General features: G+C 41.8%; 2 protein-coding genes across 5 annotated transcripts in view; one reads left to right on the top strand and one right to left on the bottom strand.

The window, feature by feature from the left end:
• LOC100229438 (E3 ubiquitin-protein ligase KCMF1) overlaps window positions 1–2,882 on the top strand; it is a 41,136-nt gene extending 38,254 nt beyond the window's left edge. Inside the window, exons 6-7 of the mRNA XM_030257313.4 lie at window positions 1,080–1,362; window positions 2,247–2,882. Coding sequence (XP_030113173.1) covers window positions 1,080–1,362; window positions 2,247–2,508 — 545 coding nt within the window. The 3' untranslated portion in view covers window positions 2,509–2,882. The remainder of the gene's footprint in view (window positions 1–1,079; window positions 1,363–2,246) is intronic.
• Window positions 2,883–11,083: 8,201 nt separating this feature from the next.
• The window catches only part of HOOK3 (hook microtubule tethering protein 3), an 81,456-nt gene continuing 78,713 nt past the window's right edge, over window positions 11,084–13,826 (bottom strand). For all 4 annotated transcript variants that reach the window (XM_032744307.3, XM_030258123.4, XM_030258125.4 and 1 more), the window contains one exon: window positions 11,084–11,191. In XM_032744307.3, coding sequence (XP_032600198.1) covers window positions 11,176–11,191 — 16 coding nt within the window. In that variant the 3' untranslated portion in view covers window positions 11,084–11,175. The remainder of the gene's footprint in view (window positions 11,192–13,826) is intronic.

Consider the following 13,826-nt stretch of genomic DNA (forward strand, 5'->3'; position numbering starts at 1 on the left):
TGCCTCCGAGTTTAATGTGTCTGCCTTTTTACTGGAGTAATAAATAGAAAAGACCACAGTGATTTTTCTATTTAAATTTATAGCATCAGTTACTTTTCTTAATAATTTTTTCCTACCTGTGGCATTCTCTAGTAATTAAAATTTACTTTATTTTGGTGCTTCTATCAATGTTGCTGAAAATTACTCCACCTCTCTAGTTAGTATTTTGCTTTGTTCCTTCAAAACCAGCTTCCTTTAGTATGATTGCATTTTGTTAATGCAACGGAAGAAAAAATTGTCATGACCTATAGAGTAAGTTTATAATCTAGATTAGAGGGGCAGGAGGAGAATTGTCCTGTTTCCTCTACCATTGCATCAACTGCAGCAGGTGTCTGAGATAAGAAGTACCTTCTGCACAGGGCATAGAACAGATTCTACAGAAATCACTGTGCAATAACTCGCTGCTAATATTTATTTTAAAAAAAACTTTGTGAATAAAATTTGCAAGGAGCATTCTATCCTTCTGATTTGGAAGACATAATAACAGAGAGGGTTTCTAATTGCTAGGCCTTCTGCATATTTTTGGCAGAAATAAGAATTCATACAGAATGCTTTTGATGTGAAGCAGTGATTCAATATGTTTTCTTAACAAAATTTCTTTTATTGAATTTGCTGTAGCACAGTTTCCCTCTGAGATAATTGGGAAAATGAAGCTTGTATTTTGAGGGAACACTTTTTTGAAGGACAGAAAAGTCACCATCCAAAGCCAAAATATAGAAGTTTCTTAGTCAGTGGCTATTTTGGCTTGAAGATTCAGAGAGTGGCTGCAGATTGTCTTTTGCCAGGCTCTCCCTTGCAAAAGATTGGCTCTATTGTCATTGTAAAGACTTTAAACCTTGTCTGGTTATTTGGACTAAATCTGTGTAAATTAGTCTTAATCTTTATGGGCATTAATGTTCACAGTCTTCTCTGAGCATTGTTGGGTTTTGATGTTATTTGAAAAGAATGAAATGGATGCAGTGGGGCTCAGGGTGTATTTATTCTGCTGTGTAATGCTCATTTAAGATCTTACATCATAGGGGCTTTCTCTTCTCTGGCAGAGCTTTTGTCCCAGCTATCAGGTGTGAGGCGTTCTGCAGGAGGACAGCTCAACTCCTCTGGCCCTTCTGCTTCTCAGTTACAGCAGCTGCAGATGCAACTGCAGTTGGAACGACAACATGCACAGGCAGCAAGACAGCAGCTGGAGACTGCACGCAATGCAACCAGGCGCACCAACACGATCAATGTCAACACCACTATGACACAATCTACAACAACAACCAACACATCTAACACAGAAAACAGTCAGCAGACTATCCAGAATTCCCAGTTCCTTCTGACAAGGTAATTCCTTCTGTGTATTTACTTGTATTTAACTCTTTATGATTTCTGTTTGCCTTAGTTCTAGTAGAGGTACAGAGCTTGATGAAGCTTGTATGTTTGGAGTCAGGCATATGCCTAGGATGGTATTAATTAACAGAATATTTACCTAGTTTAGAAATTATACTTAGACCCCAGGATTATTTAAAAGAGGATTCACTTCCTGTGTCATTCTTGTAGAACACTGACCACTGACCTGAAATAAAAATATTTTCTGCATCTCCCCTGCCACACCCCCTGCAAGCTTACTTCTGTTTGTCTGGTATTGTGAAAGAGTGTGGTAATTTTAATATTAATTAATATTTGAATTTGAATTAATATCTGAATTTGAATCAAGTGGATTTTTATATAAACTCAAAATAATGCCATGTGATATCTCTCAATCAGAAGTTCACTTGAAAACCTTAATTAAAGCACCCACAAATGTCACAGACTGTGATTTTCAGAGCTGGAGTGAGCAGTTCCTTGCCTCTATCAGGGCATGCAGTGCACCTTAGGAGAAGTGGAATTACATTCACTAATCCATGAGTAGTCGCTTTACCCATGCAGTGATGTGTTTTGTGGCCAGTGTGAACTTTCACAACGGAGTCATAAAATTGCACGTCTGGGAAATGGCACCAGCCCTCCCTAAAAGACTCCTTGAATAGCAGGAAGCCTCACAAACAGCTTTTGATGTTCCTCTAACTTTAGGGTTGTTAATGCCTGTTGTACTGAGGTGCTGGTCGTGTTGAAGGGCAGGTAGGACTGTCCTGAAGGAGCAGCTGAGCACATCTCAGCCTGTGCCTGGTGCCACCAGTGAACTGAACTTTCAGCATCTCTCTGTCTTCTCTTCCCTTGCTGCTGCACAGGTTGAACGATCCCAAGATGTCAGAAGCAGAGCGTCAGTCAATGGAGAGCGAACGGGCAGACTGCAGCCTGTTTGTCCAGGAGCTCCTACTGTCCACCTTGATGCAGGAAGAAAGTTCCTCCTCAGATGAGGATGAGCGGGGGGAGATTGCAGATTTTGGTGCTATGGGCTGTGTAGATATTATGCCTCTAGATGTTGCTTTAGAAAACCTAAATTTAAAAGAGAGTAATAAAGGAAATGAGCCTCCTCCACCTCCTCTTTGATGACATCCCACTTTGCAGACAATGTCCTCTGTGCTGTATTTGCCAATGAAAGTGGACAACAACTATCTTGGGTTTGTTTTGGTGATTGTAATTTCAGGTCTGTCACTCTTGTTACATTGTGTACATTCAAAAGAAAGAGAGAAAAGATATATATGATAATCATTTCCACTTAACTAATTTTTACTTCTAGCAGGTAAATGTAGGTTGCAGTGCAGAGCCGAAGGCTCTGTGTCCTGTACCTTGACATGCAAAAGGCTCTCCTAATACTCCACATTCAAACTGAAGAGGAAAAAAAAATGAAAAATCTCTAATGAAGCTGCTGTGTGTATTTATGAATATTAATGAATAAAAACTGCTTGGATGGTTTACCTTAACTACTGCATGACCTTTTTTGCAGCGTGCATGAGTTTTAGTGACCTTGTCATTTAAAACCTTAAATACAAGGAGTAAAACTATAAAACACAAAGCTTTCCCATTATTCAAAGGTTACATTATGAAAAAGGTTAGTGCTGAGTAGCAGTTTGTGGCCACAACCTAGCTTTTCAATAATATGTGACAGAATGACATCTTGATGTGCTGTTCCTGCACAGGATGGAAACTCTGCAGTGGGATATATTGTTGTGACCGGGGTGTGGCATTTTCTGAATGTGACCTTTATGTTGCCCTCTCAGCCATCACCTCAATGTGGAGTTAATCTTCATTTATGCATCTGTAGGAGACACAACAGTAAGGCCACTGCTGGAAGCTACTGCAAGGGGCTTTTGTGTGCCCTAAAATCAAATTATGTTCACTTTTGTTTAAAGTTTTTCTTTGTTGTGGTTGTTAAAATTTTTTAATTGTTAAGTATGTTTTATTCAGGTGTAGACAATTCATATATTCTCTGTGTTTCCTAAAAAAAAAAAAAAAGTTAACCTGGATCCTGTTCCTAGTTTAAAAGCTTTTCACAGCCTCAGTCATATTTGGAGTTATTTATGTATTTGCTTCATGGTTTGCAGAGACCTGACAGTATCAGGAGAGCTTAAGGATTTGGATTCCCAGACTGTCAGTATATTACAAGAAATTCTTAATGCTAACTTTAGCACCTTTTATTTATTGTTTCCTTTGGTTATTTTTGCTGGTATAAAAAAAGTTGGAAAAAAGCCTTTTAGTTGAATCATGCCACCTACATGCCTATACTGTTAATCCTACTGGTTTGGAAAAAAAGAGTATGGTGTTCTTGTGCATAGACATTTATAATAGCCCCAAAGCAAGGACAGAAGGGGTATGTTTGGTTTTGGTTTTTTCCTTTTTTTTTTTTGTTTTTTTTTTTTTTTTTTGAGGGGAAGGGTGGGTTTTTTTGTTCGTTTGGGGTTTTTTATTGTTTGTTTGGGGTTTTCTTTTGGTTGGTTGGGTTTTTTTGGTGTGGTTTTTTTTTTTTTGGAATGTAAAGTTAGATTATAAAAACAAAAGTTCACACAGCTTCTGATGAAAATTTAAACTAGGCTTATATCATAATGATGTCTTTCCAGATCTCTCACCTCACCCCCTCTCTCTTTCTCTGTATCCTCTCATCTCAGCAGCATTGTAGAGTAAACGTAATGACTTAGACACCATGTGGTGTTCTCAGCAGAACTGTGACGTGTATGCTAATCCAAAATAACAGCAGGAAAAGAACAACCCCATAGACTGAGTTAAGGTTCCTTCCTCTGGTTTTTTTTTTTTTTTAAATAATGAGATCTTGATTGTTTTCATGTAGAGCAGCATTAGCTTTGGTTGCGGGTTTTTTTTGGTTTTTTTTTTTTTTTTAGTCTCTGCAACAGAAACTTTACATGCAGCCTCTGGTTACCCTGAGAGTTACCCCTAGCAGGGGACTTTTTTATTGATTATTGAAGACTTTCAAAAATTTTTCAAGCTGTAGTTTTTCGAACACATCTTCTGCACATTACAATAAGACACACAGTTCAATAAAGCATTTTCAAGACTGTTGTTCAGTTGATTTTCTTTGGTTTTAATATATTTTCCAGACACTTCTGTTCCAGAAATATCTGCATCTGCCTTTAATTATAACTGTATCTTCCAACACAAAATCAGTTTGTGTACACATCATGGGTGGTTTATATATGTTTTAAAACCAGATGCTTTGGCGGTGATGAACTACATAATCCTAAACTCTTCAAGGTAGGTGAACTGAAGGCTGCACAGACCAAGATGCATTTAAAGCAGGCTCTTCTCAGTGTAGTGGTGTTTTGTATTGGTTAAGGCTGGTCTCTTACATTGCCCAAATTCCAGACATCACCACATTTGCTTGGAAGGGGATGCAAACTAGCGGTATCTATGTTTGTTTAGAGACTGAATATATGCTAGCTTGGATTTAAAAGTATCTTTGGATGTCATGTTAACTTGTACAGATCTTCAGTGGTTTGGGTTTTTTTTTCTATTTTAGGTTTAAAAATAACATGAAATGCCTATTAGGAGGGTGTTCCAGTAGTCAAGTCCTATTTGCAGGGAAGTGTTTTTCTTTCGTAGAGTAAGCTTTGCCAAGGTAGTATTTTTGGGGTATTTCCAAAACATTTATTTTCAGGGTGCTTTGGGCTGCAGTGACTACAGCCTGCATCAGCTTTGGAGGGGAATCCACAGGGGATTATTGCCTTTTCCATGTGAGAGAGGAAAAAAAACCACAGAACAACAAAAAAACCACCCCAACACCACATCCCAATACTCAGCGTGGAAACCCCCTTCCAGGAGCAGGAGCCTTAATCCTCTGCACTGGCACAGTTCTGGGGTGCAGTGACACCTGTGTTGGCTGCATGGTCAGGGTCGTGTAATGAAGCACTAGCAAAGGTATCAGCAAAAGCAATTTTATTACAAATTTGTGAAAGCACTAAGTTCTCTGGCAAGGTTTGCTCTGTTACCTCATAGATAAAGCACACAAATGAGAACTGGATTAGAATCAATCTGGAGTGAAGCACAACGGAGACTGGGGATGCAAAAGGGTGAGGACGGAGAATGTAAGGATGCAGAAGGGGAAGGGAGACCCTCCATGGAGGCACAAGTTTCACAATGGACCCCTTGCCAAACCTTCCCTTGGAATTGCTCAGTGCTTTATGTCTAAAGGATCTGGCAGCACTTAATCATTGATTTAACTCTTACAGAATGATTCTGTAAGATTTACCATAACCACAACATTGTGTAGCTTAATTTTGAATCTAAGCTGACAACATTAATGCTACACGTGTTGAAGTCAGTTTTCACACCTGCACACAGACACAGCCATGTAAATATTCAAATATTTGTGTGTGTCCATATGTACAAAGCCCCTGTTTAAAGCCCCCCAGAATTCAGTGAAATGCACACACAGGGTACCTTTGCATCTTTCAGTGGGCAAAGGCTTCAGCCTGGAGGAGGGGTCCCAGCCCAGGCCCCACTTTCAGCTTTTGATGGAGCTCTTGAGTCCCAAACCTCTGGGCTGGCGAGCACTGAGAGGCACATCCTGCTCCAAGAGACGTGCTGGCACAGCCACCGGGGCATGGGACCCCAAAGGCCTCCTGTGGGACACCGTTCATAGGGTTGAGATGCTTGGATTAAATCTTCCATCAGCTTCCATCCTGGATTCAACTGGGGTCAGTATTTTCCTCAAAACTCCAGTGACAAATACTATTTCACTACAGCTGTGATCGTGGTATCACTGATGGTTCTCCTGAGCCTACCGTGTCCTTTCCTGCGCTGTCAGTGCAGAGAGTGCCGCGTTCCATTCTGCCACAGCCATTCCCGTATTTTGATGTTAAAGTGGTAGAGGAAACAGTGGAACAGTGGAGTTGAAGTCCCTTGAAAGCTTTTCAGAATATCAGTGTGATCTGTCTGTAACTTCTGATCTGTGTTAGTAAGAGGTCTGGGTTGGTTTTTTGAGACCTTTCTAATGTTTTTGTCAAGGACAAAGAAAGACTCTTGCACATGGTGGTGTGATGAACATTGAAAATGCACCCACCTCATGTTTTACTTGTGACTGCCTTGATCAATTCCCTGGCACTGGGGATTGGGGGAAGTTTCCATTCTCTGCCATGCACTCAGATTGGGTTCCCATCTTGGCACAGAGTTGTGCTCTCTGTTAAGTTTATGGACAGTGTAGTTTGGTGCAGGAACCAAACATCCAGATGTGTGCACAGCTGCAGCTTTGAGACACTTGTCTGTTGTGAGGGTCTAAGGCCATTTCCTGCTACAACAGAAGTCCCAGGAGGCAGAGAGGCTCCACTACCTCCCAGAGCTCCCAGACCTAACCCGGGAGGAGTGTGTACATCCGCGTGAAGCAGTTACACCACTGAACCTTCTTTTTCCTGGCATAGCTGACTCACTCCAGTCAGCCTGTTCTGCCACATCCGTACTTTGCTGGTCTGAGGCTGTTTAATTGTTTTAGCTCCTAAGGAAGAGGAAGGGGTCTTGAGATAGGCTGATGGGCACAGGGATTTATTTGCAGTGTTTATTGTACTTAATGTGCATAGTATATAGGTGCTCAAAAGTTATTTGTGGACAAAAAAGAGTTAGAAAAGGGGAACTGCAGGGGGAACTGTGCAGCTTCTGGAGTGTGCTTCCAGCACACTTTTCAACTCAGCACTGGCTGTCACCTCCTGCAACATCTAATGCAACATAAACACTCTTGTGGGTAAAAGCAGGGCCCTGCAGCTGTGGGGTGTGGAGGAGAGGTACTGCTGGAACAGCCCCTGCGGAGCTGCATCCTCCCTGCTGGGCCAGCTCCTGCGAAGGGGAGAGGGGCACAATTCCCCCCATACCACGTGGAGCATAAGTCATGGCCTTGAAGGAGTTGTCAGGGAGCAGAGAGGAGAGCAGGACATGGACGCCAGGAGGAGGGATACCAATGTGGATCTCAGCATACTCCAGGGGTGGGAGAGCTGGGAAAAGAAAAAGATGTATAGCAAAAGTTGGGTTAGGAGTGAGGGAAACAGTGGGGCAGGGAATGATGTGATGTTTCAGAAGCAGAAAATGCTACAGTCATGCCAAAGATGAAGAGGAGTGACAGATGGGACTGAGGACGGCAAAGGACCACAGTGAATCACAAGCAGCTAGGGTGAGGCTCTGGCAGCTTTCCTGCTTCCATATTCACTGCCTGTGGTGCAGCAGGATACTGGCCACCACCTCTGGGGCTCTCCTGCCCTTCCCAGACAGCAAAAACTGCAGCCCAGCTTGCCCTCACCCTCACGAGCTCTCCAGTCTCTGTCAGGCTGGCAGTGCTGCCACCAGGGTATCCTCCCCTTTCTGATCCTGTTCTTTTTATAGAGCAGCCCCTGGAAGGCTGTGCCAAGGCTTTGCACGTCATTCTTAACCCCAGCACCACAAACAAAGGTGTTCCCCACACACATGAACCACTCATGGGCTCAGGATCTCCTGCAGGCTGTTGCCTTCTCTTTCACAAAAATCAGCATTTGCCCATCCTGAGACCGACCCAGGCCTCCTCCTTCCCCAGGTGCCAGAGCTGTCCATCAGTTGTTCCTGCCCACAGCAGCAGTGTCTCTATCCCCCACCTTTGGCTGTTGTGAAGCTTCCATTGGCAAGGGGAAACTTTTCTGACTTCGATCTTGGCCTTGGCCCTTGGAGCAGCAAACCGCACGCGTGCCTCAGGCTGTGTCCCAGCAGCAGGAGGATGTTGTGTTTTCTGATGCACTGGTGCTGCCCACCTGCCACCCACCCTCCTCTGCAGAGCCCCAGGAAACGCAGTTCACAAGCAAGTACCCAATAAAGGAGAGACAAGCATTTACATTTTATATAAGCGTTTATTTACAACTTGTTTAACAACTGTACACTCTTCTATCACCTTGGAAGCATTAGTGTATTTGACTGGGAAAAAATATTAAACTTTTTGATTCCAATTATCATTAATGAGGTTTTTTTCGTCTATATACAGGTATGTATAATAATATTGCTACCATAACAATCTGGTAGTTACACAATTTGTAGATGAACTGAAATGGGAAATTAATGTTTTGACACTCTAAGAATTAATTCTTTTACAGAAAATATATCACTGGCAACTTCACAAACAGTTATTACTTTGATAATTGATCAACATTTAATTCAGGACTGTCAAACAAGCTGCTATTAAGAAGGTAAGAGAGTTTTCTATGCAGCACAAATGAAGTTAGTATATCAGAGACATGCTGGAGATCAGCTCTGAGTTGAGAGCTCACAACCACTTCATGACAGAGATGCCAGGCTAATCTAGTTAAAGTAGCCAGCTCCTTGACTGGCTCCACCTGGCATCTCTGTTGCATTAGTAAACTCAAACAACTTTTGTCAAGCTAAACACACTTACATATAAATGTCATCAAGGTTCAAGAACAACTGATACTTAGTCTCTAATCTGCACAGACCACTTGGAGAAATGAGGTACTGCTCGGCATCGCTTTGGGACAGCTGTGGAGGCAGGTGCACAAAAAAAGCAATCCCCTCCTGCCCAGCACAGTGCCCTGATTTCAGGGATCCTGCACCCAGCCTGGCTCGGGGCAGGGTGTGGTCCCAGCCGAAGCAGCACTAGCAAATGAAAAACATACCATGCCTTTAACACCCGACTAAAAGAAGTTTTACTAGTAACGCTTGCCCTGACACATAACAAGGGATAAATGTCTAGGACCTGGAAAGACACAAATCCTTCAGCTCTCTGCTGGGCTCAGTCTGATGAGATGCTGCTGCCTCTGCTGCACGAGTACTGGACTCATGATCACCAAACCCAAGATCCTGGCTGCAGGCCACGTAAGACTTCACTGTCCCTGGCCCTGGTGGACCAGGAAAAACATATATCCCCATCTGAAGCCTTTACGGACAGCTGTCAGCCAGAGCACCTGGTAGCTACAGTACCTGATACAGTGTCCAGAGGGAAACGCCACAGCTCTCACTGGGATCCTACTTCTGTCCTTCACTCTGCTGCCTGCCCTGCTTGAGGCGCACTCCTGCCCGCCCAGCCCGGCAGCACAGAGCACCGGGCTCTGGTGGGGCACACGTCCATCCATCCATCCATCCATCCATCCATCCATCCATCCATCCATCCATCCATCCATCCATCCATCCATCCATCCATCCATCCATCCATCCATCCCTGCGCCACGTCCCTCTGCACAAGCCACGGACACCACTCAGGACCCTGAGCACCGGACACAATCGGGCACCTCTGCGCCTGAGGTGTGGCTCTGCCAGAGCCCCCCTGGCAGCCAGGGAAGAGGCAGGGCCGTGGGTGTGACCAGGAGAGACTGCAGAGACAAGTGGACACAACGCTTCTTCAGCAAACAAGGCTGGCGGCTCTTCCACTGCCCAGACAAGTAAAACTATCCTTGGAGGCAGCACAGTTCATATCAATGTTTGTGCCAGGATTGAGATCCAGGTGAGCAAGAATGGGGTTTCTCTGTATCTGGATTTAATCAAACCACTTGAGGTACTCAGCATTCAGACTTCTCAGTTTTTCCAGCAAATCCTATGGCTTGAAGGCCCCTTTCCCTATTTGTTATGTACTAACCCCTATACAATAAACCTCTTAACTTACAACACTACAGCACTCCCTTGTCTTCTGAATCTTGCCAGTACTGGATGTCCAATACAAAACAAAGATACAGTAGTACAAATGTGCAGATATTTAGGAATATTAAATAAGCAGCTTTTTAAATTAATATAGGCAGTACAAAGCATTTTGAGTTACACTGTCTACATATGGCAAATCTTATATCTAAACTTTAAAATACAAAGAAACAGCCAAGCTAGTGCAATTGGAAATTAAATAGCTAAGACTGTGACAAGAGAAAGAAAAAAAGAAAGGAAAAAAACAGTACAGGTGAAAGATAAACGATCCAAATTATAAACTGGCAAGGACAGTCTGCATAATACTGGTGTGTAGGTGACTTTCATACTTATCTCCATTCATGGTCTTTCCTCAGATTGTTTTTAACAATTGTATACAGATTGGAAAAAAAAAAGTTTCTGAAAGAAACCAACAACACAGCTCAAATGTAGAGAGAAAAATACAACAGCCACAAACTACTGTGTATATACATATTAAGGAAGCAGGCAGTGCCTGTGAACAAAATACCACCTGGTAGTTTGCCTGGCTCGGAGATTATCAGATGAAACTTGCTTGGTTTTCTAAGGAAGATGGATCGCCAAGCAGCAATTCGTTAGTCATTTCTCCTGGTAAAACACCTCCTTCGCTTTACTTTATTTGTTTAAAGATTCCAAGTGGATCCTTTAAGGGTGCAGGTGCTTTGAAATTTTAACAGTAACCAAAAGGCCTTTTTAGGAACTCATTAAGACTAGATTTTTATAGTTCGGTATATGAAAATGTTGCAGGAAGTCTGTGTGTTAATACTGTTAATCAGAATTAAATAAGTGGACAGTGGAAGTAAGATGGAGAGCTGACACTGCTCTGTCACTTTGCAGAACGCCTCCTGTTGAGTTGTGAATACAGGATTTCCTCTCTCCTAGCCTCATAGGAGACTTTGTGAAGAGAAAGAGTAAGTGGAAGTGGGAAATGGGAAAGCCACTCCCCAGGATGGTAAGCTTCTCTGCAAGTAGATCCCCCTTTGAAATCAGATGGCCATGAGTCTTAAGTGTAGAACTGGTTAAGTTTTGGTTATGCAGTCTGGACAGAAAAGCAAGTCATGCACTGAACAGTCCCTGTTATAATAATGCTGCAGGTCATGCAACCACATCACTGCAAATAAAAGAATAAAGAAGAAAGTTAAAAAGCAGATAACATATTACTGTTGAAAAAAAAAACCACCAAAAAAACAAACAAAAAAAACCACCAAAACCAGAGAACAGAACAGGTCTTTTTAAAAGCAGTTTAGTTAGGCCACCTCTACTTAAGAGTTGTGCAAATTCATGGGGAAAATACCTTTGCCAAGCAACTGTTCAAATTAACAGGAAGGTCACAGGCCAGTAATTGGAAAAGCAACAAAACAGCCTTGTTCAATATCTAAGTTTAGCTGTAACTGAACTTTACACACTTCTAAGTAAAATTCTTCAGGGCACCATTCTAAACTAATAAAGCTATGGAAAGTAAGTTTACACAGCAATGAGCAAGTCTCAGGCATTCCTGCTGTCTGTGAGTACAACTTTTAAAACAAGATAAAGTGAAAGGTGCCCACCCAATTCTGCATGTGTTTACACGCTAAAAGACAATCAGAGTCACATAAATGTCTTGAGCTCTGAGTGCCACTGAAGGCATTTATATTCCATCAGAGCTCATTCTGTGCACAAGGCTCAGCATCACTGCCCCACTGCACTGGCAAGTTCTACCCCTTGCATGCAAATACAGGTTTGAATTGCCAGAAAAAAATGTTCTTGTTACAGTAATCTGAGTTTGGTCACCGGGCAGTCAAGAGAGCACTCCATGATGCTGTGGAAGGGAATCTAAGTTTGGAAAAGAATCAGAGAGGTTGGCACAGCTCTCCCTCCTCACTGATGCACCCTTTTTCCTGGCCAGGGTAACTGGAATGGAATGCTTTACCCACACGCCTACTTTCCCCAGGTGTCCCTCCACAGCACTGGCACAGCACTAAATTGGCATCTTTGTTTTCATATTGCAAAGAGCAAATTGGCTTCACCAGACTGAAATTAGAGCCTGTTTCCCCACTTCCTTCTCCCTTGTATTGCACTGGTCAAAAATGATTCTAAGAATGCTTCTTGTGATGGGAAAATCCAGGTTAAATAGATAAAAAAGAGTATTTATGCTACAAGTCCTGTAGCTTGTGTATCCCTCTTTTTTCCTTCTCATTCATCCACCTAGAAGACTAACCATAATAGAAAAACAAATAGAAACACAGAGACACATTATCAAATGGAGTAAAAAATCTAACACATTCAACACATTCTAAGACCTTGAGGGTGGTGTATTTTGAGCAATCATTGTCTTTTAAGCTTGCTTGGCACTGCTTGGTGCATAAAGTTACACAGTTCAGGATTAATATGAAGATCGCTGCAGTTGTTATATAAAAAATAAAAAGTTCAAGCTATATAAGCACGTACCTATTCTATTGTGTATAAATGAATATAATCTACTCCTTCAGTCTCATCTGGCTATTATTTAGCTCAAACTTACTATTTAGTAGCACTTCAAGTGTCCTTCAAGTGTTTGCTGCACATACACAGAAGTGACACTTCAGGCTTCTCTTTGAATCAATAGTAATTTTGAGAGGTCTTGTAAACTCAGGACACTGTATTAACTTTCAAGGATGTAAGAAATCATCTGTTAGTGCCCCTTCCTGACTAGTAATTCTTTTCATGTTCTATAAATAGTTGTCTGCCAATTTCTCTATTTTAAAGCCACCTGCTGAGGTAGCAACACATAGAAGGAAACAGAAATGCAAGATGAGAGGGTAAATTCACTGAGCATAACCTGTCACTGTATCTGCAGCATCTTAGAGACAGATTGTGCAGCAGACAATGTGCAGGAGTGATAAAGAGAATACAAAGCAGATTATAAATTTAAAAAATTGTGGCCTTATCATGTAATGCTTAGAATTATTCCAAGACTTGACTAATACTGCTAAACTAAAGCTTTAAAAACTCTCTCAAAACCACTGATGCCTCCAGGAAATATGTTTATTCTCCACCTCACTAACCTTTTGTGGCTGTGAACAATAATTTCTTCTTTACAATATTTTAAATTATATAGCTGATGTTACATTCAAATCCAAATCAAAAGTCTGATGGTCTCATTACAGCTATTTTATAAGTCCATAAATACTACACCACTGAGGATTTTCTCTTAAAATTCCATCCACTTTCATGATCAGGTTAACAACAGGAGCATGCTAACAGAAACAACTGGACTTTTATGTTAGCTCTCTTCAAGTTATGTATAATCCTAAGGGATTCAACTTCCATTTCCAGAATAAACTGCTCTATACCTCTGTACTGTAATCTACCCCAAATGGAAATACTTTCTTTTGTAGTGCTTCAGATTTGTGCCATTCTACAGTAGTTAGCAGTTCTTCACAGTGCTGACTAATGACTGCTTTTTTAACAATTAACCAATGTTTCTATTTCTGAAATCACCTCATCTGATTGCAAAGGACCTCTCTAATGCAAAGCAATGAATAAAGTCAGCACCAGAGAGGAAAGGCTGCCAAACTGACCTGTATTTCCCTCTACTTGCAGTACTTTTCATGTTGCATACATCAGTCTCTGAGACCCATAGCAGCAAGACAGCTGCAAGAAATTTTTATCTGACAAATGGAATCTGGTTTCAGTCTGGAAATGACACCATATGCAAAGGAGACTGAAGGATATGCAATTTTCCAAATTACTTTATATAAAAGCAAACAGCAGCAGAGTGAACTCCT

The sequence above is a fragment of the Taeniopygia guttata genome, chromosome Z, assembly GCF_048771995.1.
Source record: "Taeniopygia guttata chromosome Z, bTaeGut7.mat, whole genome shotgun sequence".
NCBI classification, from domain to species: Eukaryota; Metazoa; Chordata; class Aves; order Passeriformes; family Estrildidae; genus Taeniopygia; species Taeniopygia guttata.